Source organism: Apis dorsata, unplaced genomic scaffold, assembly GCF_000469605.1.
Source record: "Apis dorsata unplaced genomic scaffold, Apis dorsata 1.3 scaffold_303, whole genome shotgun sequence".
Lineage (NCBI taxonomy): Eukaryota > Metazoa > Arthropoda > Insecta > Hymenoptera > Apidae > Apis > Apis dorsata.
In genome coordinates, this window is record NW_006263576.1 from 699,184 (window position 1) to 707,529 (window position 8,346).

At 25.0% G+C, this 8,346-nt stretch overlaps 1 protein-coding gene across 1 annotated transcript in view; it reads right to left on the reverse strand.

Moving 5' to 3' along the window:
- Positions 1–2,044: 2,044 nt before the first annotated feature.
- The window catches only part of LOC102676561, a 29,378-nt gene continuing 23,076 nt past the window's right edge, over positions 2,045–8,346 (reverse strand). The window contains exons 3-4 of the mRNA XM_006617366.2: positions 6,479–6,767; positions 2,045–2,380 (exon numbers count right to left, since the gene is read on the reverse strand). Coding sequence (XP_006617429.1) covers positions 2,213–2,380; positions 6,479–6,767 — 457 coding nt within the window. The 3' untranslated portion in view covers positions 2,045–2,212. The remainder of the gene's footprint in view (positions 2,381–6,478; positions 6,768–8,346) is intronic.

Sequence of the window (8,346 nt, forward strand, 5' to 3'; positions counted from 1 at the left end):
TATATATATTTCAAGATAATGGAATTAATTGCTTCGAAGTAATACAAGTATATTTATAGTTTTGAAATATATTAATTATTAGAAGATTAATGTTAAGATGATAAAAAATAAAAATTTAAGTATTGAAATAATATAAAGTATAATACATATAAAATGTATTTTATTATACATTTATATATATTTTCATATGATATTTGAAACACATCAATATTTAAATAACTTAAATTATTTTTAATTTTAATATTTCTTATTAATTTTTTTAATTATACTTTTATAATTAATAAAGTATATAATGATTTTTTAATTAAAAATTTCAATTTATTAAATATAAAAAAAAATAGGAACAAAAAATTTTAAGGAATTATATAGAATAAATACATAATATATATCTTTTTGAATACTTTATTTGATATTGTTGTATTCAGACAGATATTCACGAGGAAAGATCCAAGCTGCGGCAAAAAGTTTAAAATACAAGTTTTGAACAATTATTATCAAGTGACTAGGTGATGGATGCAATTGCATCAGTATTTCATTTTTATAAAAATCGTAGGCACGTTATTGATCCTTAAACTATCTATTCGTTTCACATTTAAACATTATGCCATCACATTCATAATAAACAAATAATGCAATAATATATTTACATTCTAAAAAGTTACAATAAGGAATTAAAAAATCGAGCTATCAAAGAAACGTTGATACAATTAATGCTTTTTTTTTTTCTTTTAAATATGTATATATATTATTTCTATTTGCATCTAAATATAAATTATTAATTTTGACGCACGCATAAAATTGCAAGTGCAAAAAGAATACATTTAGCACAGAATCAAACAGTTTCACTAATATAAAACGTGGCACAATGTCATACAGTCATTCCTCGATTTACATCTTTTTTAACTTATATCCGGAATTAATACGTAAATCTGAAGAATGACTATATACAAATTTTTTTTATCCATTAAATTTTAGTATATTTCAAAAAAAAGTATTGCTTGATACAACAATACAACTAAAATACCATATTAGTATATGAGCTCAATATGAGCTGTTGAATAATATTAAGAATCTTAAATTGGCCTATGTCACAAGTATATACGAATCATTTTCATTTTGAAAAATTAAGAAATAATTATTCTATAATATATCTAAGAAATAATTATTTCAAATGTAACTTTTAAATGGTATTTTTTCATTTCTTTATGCAATATATTAAGTTTTTTAAATAATATTTATAAAGAAAAATTTAAAATTTAAAATACTTGAACAATCAGCCATTATAAGAATTAAAAGTAGTTCATATTTTTACTGCTTTATACATTTATTTACACATACAACAGAAATGCCAAAAAAAAAAAAAAAAAAAAAAAAAATGTAGATAGAGAAATTTTGGCAATTCTGAAGATTATAAAATTTCAGGTATATGTTAATACTAGTGATTTGAAATTATTTTTTTATATTATTCATGAAAGAACATATTCAAGAAAAGCTACGAGGTAACTCGTGTTGTCGTACTCTTTACGTTTCAGTCTCATAAAGTTCTTGACGCCATTGTCCAATGTATCGAAACCTTTTAATTTTTTGCATAGCCGAGCAATTAGATATTACGTGGGACAGCTATTTAAAAATTTTTTTTTGTTTCTTATTGATAATATCTCAAGACACGTTAAAATATTTGACAATAAATCGTAATAAAATTTATAGTAATAATTTTTTTTTTGTTTCCTTATATATGTCTTTATAAATATTGCTATATTTTATATAATTATGATTCAAATTATAATTACTTCGATATTATATTTTCACAAAAATATTCATCATCAAAAGAACATAATTTTGTTTTTATATATATCTTTAACTTGACCAAACAGACATCTTTAGGCACTTGTTGATATGTTTCACAAAAAGTATGAATTATATTGAATTTCATTTTTTTTAAATTTCTTTTGAAATTTTCTATTAAAAATTACTATAATATAAACTATTTAATATTTTTTATTATTTTTGCTTATACGAACAAATATATTCGATATTATCTTCCCTTTGTCTTTTTTCGATGAACTATCCCATTACGCATTTTTTTCTTTATTCTTTGTCATTCGTATCATTTACATCTTTCTTGATATAATTACTATCTTACATAGAGGAAATCATCGATAACCGAGGAAGAATTATAAAAATATAGACAACGGCGCATTAACGCTGATCGTCAATAGACGTAAATTGTTTTCAGTTGATCCTTTAATTCAGGAGGAATGGCACAAGTCTCCGACTCCGGCTTCCTTTTTACCAAGCGACGCCAGCGTCCTCCGATATTTTTACGGAAGCCCTTTGCAAATCCAGGCCTATCCGACGGTAGAGCGTGTACAAGTGTATCCTGTAAAATATAATGAATAAAATAAAAAATGATTATAAAGACATCTTTTTAAAATTATTAGAAGAAAATAGAATTTAAATTTGTTTCTTTCAATTTTATTATTTTATTTTTAATTGAATCATGTACTAATCAATAAAGCACTCCAAAATAACTCATAAATTTTATATAATATAATATAATATATATATATATATATATACATATATATATATATGTTATATGAAAAAAATATTTTATACATGTAATAATTATATAAAGTTTCATGTTTTTCATTTAGTAATATTTTGCTAAATCATGTTACAATTAAATAAATATTCCAATTATTTATAATATTATTATAATATTAATGTTAATATAATTGTTAATATAATTGTTATTAAATTATTAAAATAATTTTATATATCTCATTATACAGCAATTTATTGTTCCAGAAATTAATTTACATTTTAATAATTTTAATATATTTAATCATTGAATACTATTAGTATTTTTTTTTAATACACAGGCAATTTATGATTAGATCATGATTATAAAATAGGCCAATAGATATCAATTAATATCATTATTATAGTATTTAAATAACAAATAATATTCTGAAATCCTATTAATATTTTAATATTACATAATATAAATAAGAACGTAAATAGCATTTTCAAAAACTTAAGATTAATGTTCAATTTAAAAAGAATTTAAATCATGAATTTACAATATAGAGCTATTAAAGCATTATATTATTTTTTTGATATATGAATATCAATAGAATTTCAATGTTATTTTCTTCTATATATATGTTTTCGTTCTTAGATATTATCATAATTAAATATTGAAATATAAAATAATTGTTATGTGAAATTGTGTAAAATTATATTTTTTAACATATCAAATCTTGTAATTTACAAATATAAATAGCAATTATGCATAACAAATAATTAATATTTTTGTCTAATATACGATAAATTTCATTAATATTAATATATTGTTAAGATTACATATCAAAATTAATATTTACAGATATAAGTAACATCTGAATCATCTATTTCAATCTTTCAATTGTATTGAAATTCATTATTTTTGATTTTCAAATTGTACAACTTACTTAAAATATACAGTATTGCAGTTAAATAACATAGGTAACTAAGTAAAGTCATATATATATATTGCAATTTATATATGTATATATAATATGCTGCAATACGATTAGAATGATCTATGAACCATGGAAATAGTCGAGAACGCGTCGACTCAACTGAAAAAGCAGGATACGTCGTGTATCCGGGTGCGATATTACGAAACTACCGACTAGCAGAGTCCAGAACTGAAGAGTGAGACAGAGAAACTATATACATTGCGAAGAGGCAAACGGAACCGTTTGACAGAGGTAGATGACCACATATGTGGACAGAAGAAACTGAAATTCTCATCAGTCGACATTTAGAAATGAATCGTAAAGCATAGAGAAAAATCGGCAATCGTCGAACGATTCAACAAAGCATGATAAAAAAATGTTGCAGGAATATTGCCAATATCGTCAAGAAGAGACGCATTATTTTGCCGTCTACGAGACAGCTGCACCCTGTACCGAAATCCTGTTGCTTGGCAAACAGTTGTGGCCGCCCACCTACGCTAAATTTAGAGCCAGCTCGAGGGGTAAAAGCGGGTTTTTAGGTGCGTCTATGCGTTCAAAACACCAAACATAGCGGCTTTCGCGGTTTGCCAGATGGAAAATTGAACGTCGCGACGCTATATACATATATACGTAAATGATCAATAGGTGCCAATAATACGATAAAATCAACATGTTCAGCCACGAGTAATGTTCTATATGTTTTTCAACGAAATTATTGATTATCGAATAACATAATTTTAATAGATATTAATAGAAAAAAATATGCGCAAAAAAGAAAAAAAAATGTTTTATAGAAAATATAATACTTAATATATGAATGTCAATTTTAAAATAATCGAATTAAAATTAAAAAGATATGAATAAGTATTCTATGATAATCTAAGAAAATATATTATATGAAATTGAAGATTCTGAATGACATTACAATTATATTAATTCAATTTAAATGTTGTAGTGCTTTTTCTTATACAGTAATTTTTCATAACTGTATAAGACTCATAGCTATACTGATTTTGAAATTGATTGAAATAACTGTAACTTTGAAATAACTAATGTAAATTATATTAACTGATTAATACTTTGTTATGATTAATAGGTATGACATAAGACAAGAAATGACTTTAAATATGCGAATTATATGAGCTAAGTCATTATGTAAACTTTAACAATCATAATAAAAATTATAAATCATCAAACATTCAAAAATATTATTATTAGTATGATTTTTATTTGAACTACATATTGACAATTTCAATAATCTGTAAACAAATAAAAATCGATCGAATGATTATCTGTTTTGCAGAATTATAATTATATGACGTAGCAAATAAAACTTGGAAAATCTCGATTTTATCTTACTTTCGATAAGCTTACTTTAATCGAATATAAGTATGATGTCTATGTCATACAAGTATATCTTACATCATAATTATGAAAACTTGTATCATTTAGATAATGAACAGCTAGATTAATCTGACTATAAAGTTTCTAATTCAGAAAATATTATGTATGTCATATAAACTATAAATTTTGATTGCAAAATTAATATTGGAATATAATTTGAAATTAAATATATAATAAAGATATAACATTTATTGATTTTTTAATGAGATATGTAATAGTATATAATAATAAAAATAATTTAAAAATTATTAAAGATACTGGAAAGCAGTAGAGATTTACCGGTAAGTGGAGCATGAAACTGAAACATACGTGTCATAACGGCAACAAAGCAGAATAAAAGTGGCAACGTTGCCGATTGTTTGGGATTTTTCTGGCGACGAGCCTCGGACTGAGCCTCGACCTTACAACTCGTTTGCCAGGCCGTCTACTCGTATGCCTCGTCCTTGGACAATCGATAGCGCCATCAACTATTATTAATAACTACAATTTTCAAAGGCCTTACCATTACCAAGTATATCCTGGAGTGTTACCAGATATGTCTTTTTTGATATAATATATTATATATAAACTATCTATCATATCTACATCTATAAATAACATATTGCACAAGCTTTCATCATTTTATGAATCTAAATATTAGCAAACACTAAAAGCTGCATACTGAAACATTATTAATATATGTAAAAATAAAATATAGTTCGTAAAAAGTTATTTTACATGTTACAAATTATAAATAATTATATGTAAAATATATAAAAGTAATGACATACATTTGTATATAACCTATATACTTTTTCAAAATATTAAAATAATATACAAATATAGAAAGATTGATACTTAAGCAATAAATATTGTGATAGAAATTTAATATTTTTTAATTTTTAATTTAGTAAATGTTAAAAATTATTACAATTTTTTTATTTGTTTCAAATCCTTTGTTCTTTAATTCAATTTAACTTTTAACTAAAAATATATTACTTTTTACTAATTGAAATTTTAATATAAATATAATATAAAATATAATATATTTTAAATATCATGAACAAAAAAAAATTGTAATACATAAAATTGGTTAATTCAGAAATAAAAAGTATAGAAAAAAATATGATACAGTAGTTTTATCATTCATTATTCAAATTATCTTTTATATCTTTTGAAATCAATAAAATTGCAAAATTAGCAATAACTTCATTCCTTATTATTTTATTTAATGATATTGTATTACATAATATTTCGTTAATTTTAATAAAATTTAAAATTTAAACAAATTTATTTTTTAAAATAAATTAAAATTAATTTTACAAAAAATCTTTTATTATGTTAAATATTATTGATAGCTGTTAAAATAACCGAATAGTCCTGGCAAGTAGGGAATAAACCAGTAAAATCTGGTAATACTGGCTTTACTGGTTAGTACAGCTAATATACATACATACAGGAATATGAAGGAAGTCAGAAGGGAAAAACGTATAGTCCTCGTTTTTCTTCGAGATTATAAGTTCAAAAGAAAGAAAGAAAGAAAAAAAAAATGAAATGAAATAAAAAAAAAACCTGGTTTATATACCAACCTGGTCGTTGTACAACGTATACTGTGTCGGTGTGTGAGGCGGTGGATAAGGAGGCGGAAACTGCCAGACGAATTGATCTGTCGGATTGGCGGTGGTATAGACATTATCCTGTTCAACAGCTGTGCTATTTCCCAGATCCGTCGATGTGGTAGTCACTGACGTTTGCGTGCAACAACCTTCGCCAGGATAAGACGGAGCGATGATCGTCGAAACCGGCGATGTTGCCGTTTGAACTACGGCTGCTTCCGGATGTACCGCATTCGAATGATCTTCTCGTTTCCGCAACTTACTACGGACAAGCCGAATTGCGATCATAGTCCCATTGCTTCCAACCATTTTTCTTTTTTCTTTCAGGTACAGCTTCAAGAGCTTCGTGTTAATTCGTGAACAAATTTTTAAGTTGTTTATGTCACAACTCTCGAATAGATCGAGAATTTTTATTGTTCCCGAAGGAAAATACGTAAGTCAAACGACCAGAAAATATGTTTGTTTTTACGTAAAATAAATACAACAACTTTTCGAGCAATATACTTCTTATCAGTCTATTTTTCTCTCTCTTTCTTCTGTATATTATATATCGGTTTCTTCTTTCACTCTCTCTTTTCTCTTTCTTCTTCAAGTTCTATTTTAGCATAATTTTACAAAGCTTTTGTATTTACAAATAAAATTATAATACGAAAATGTATTCTTGATTTATAAAATGTCCTTTTAATTCTTCAATTTAATATAAAAATTTATTCAAAGCTTTACGCAACTTATTTTAGCCCACCTTTTAACTCATACTATCGATGAAACACTATAATTTGCGTTCAGCTGTTCGTTCTCGTACATTCACTCAACAAACGACGATACATTCGATGACTAGTTTGAAAAATTCTTGATGTTGAAATACAGCGTTAGATTGAACAACGACTGTACAATAATTTATTTTTTACTTTTGAACTGAAGAAAAACCACCACCCGGCTTCTCTCACAGCCAAAGGGCACGCGAGCTGCCAGAACTCTCCGAAAATTACCTCGTTTCGCTCATTTCAAAGCCAACCGAGATCTGACCAGAACGATGGCGCGCGACGTTATTATATACTGTGCTTGACGTCACGACTACGCGGCATCATGATTGGAAGTTGCTATGAGCTTCGACCAATCAACTCACTTACTGCGTGAAATTCGAACGGTGCACGCTCGCTCGTTCACTTGAGAGCTTTTCATTGCCGTCATCTCGGATAAACGTTGGAAAGGCCAAACGATATATACTATAGGTATGTATTCGTTTTTAAACATATCCATGGAATAAGGGGAATAACTACTTAAATACATTTGTATCAATTCTTTGTATGTATATTAATCTTTTACTATCATCATAAATATTCCTATTACATTTTATGATATTTCACTGAAATTGTTGATGGATTTATTTGTATCGATTATTGTGAGAAATTAATCTTTTTAATGAACAATTTTTTTTTTCTATTTAGTATTTTAAGTATATTAATATTACATAGTTAAAGACTAATAAAAATTTAAATAATAGCTTTTTTGAACTTTTTACTTTAAATATTACATAAATATTACATTATTATTTGTATTAAATATATTGTATTAAATATATCAGATTGTATTTAGATATATTTTTGAAAAAATTTATATTATTATTTATTAATTTCTTATAAATATCATTTCATATTATTTTTTATGAAAGTAGAAATTAATTCAAACATACGAATTAATTTGAAAATTTAAAATTCTTTGCGTATTATATGTATTTATTATATATAGATAGGATATATATAGATAGGATTATAAAAAAATATTTTATTTAATTGTAATACTATTAAATTATAAAATTTACGAAAATAGTTTGCTTTCAA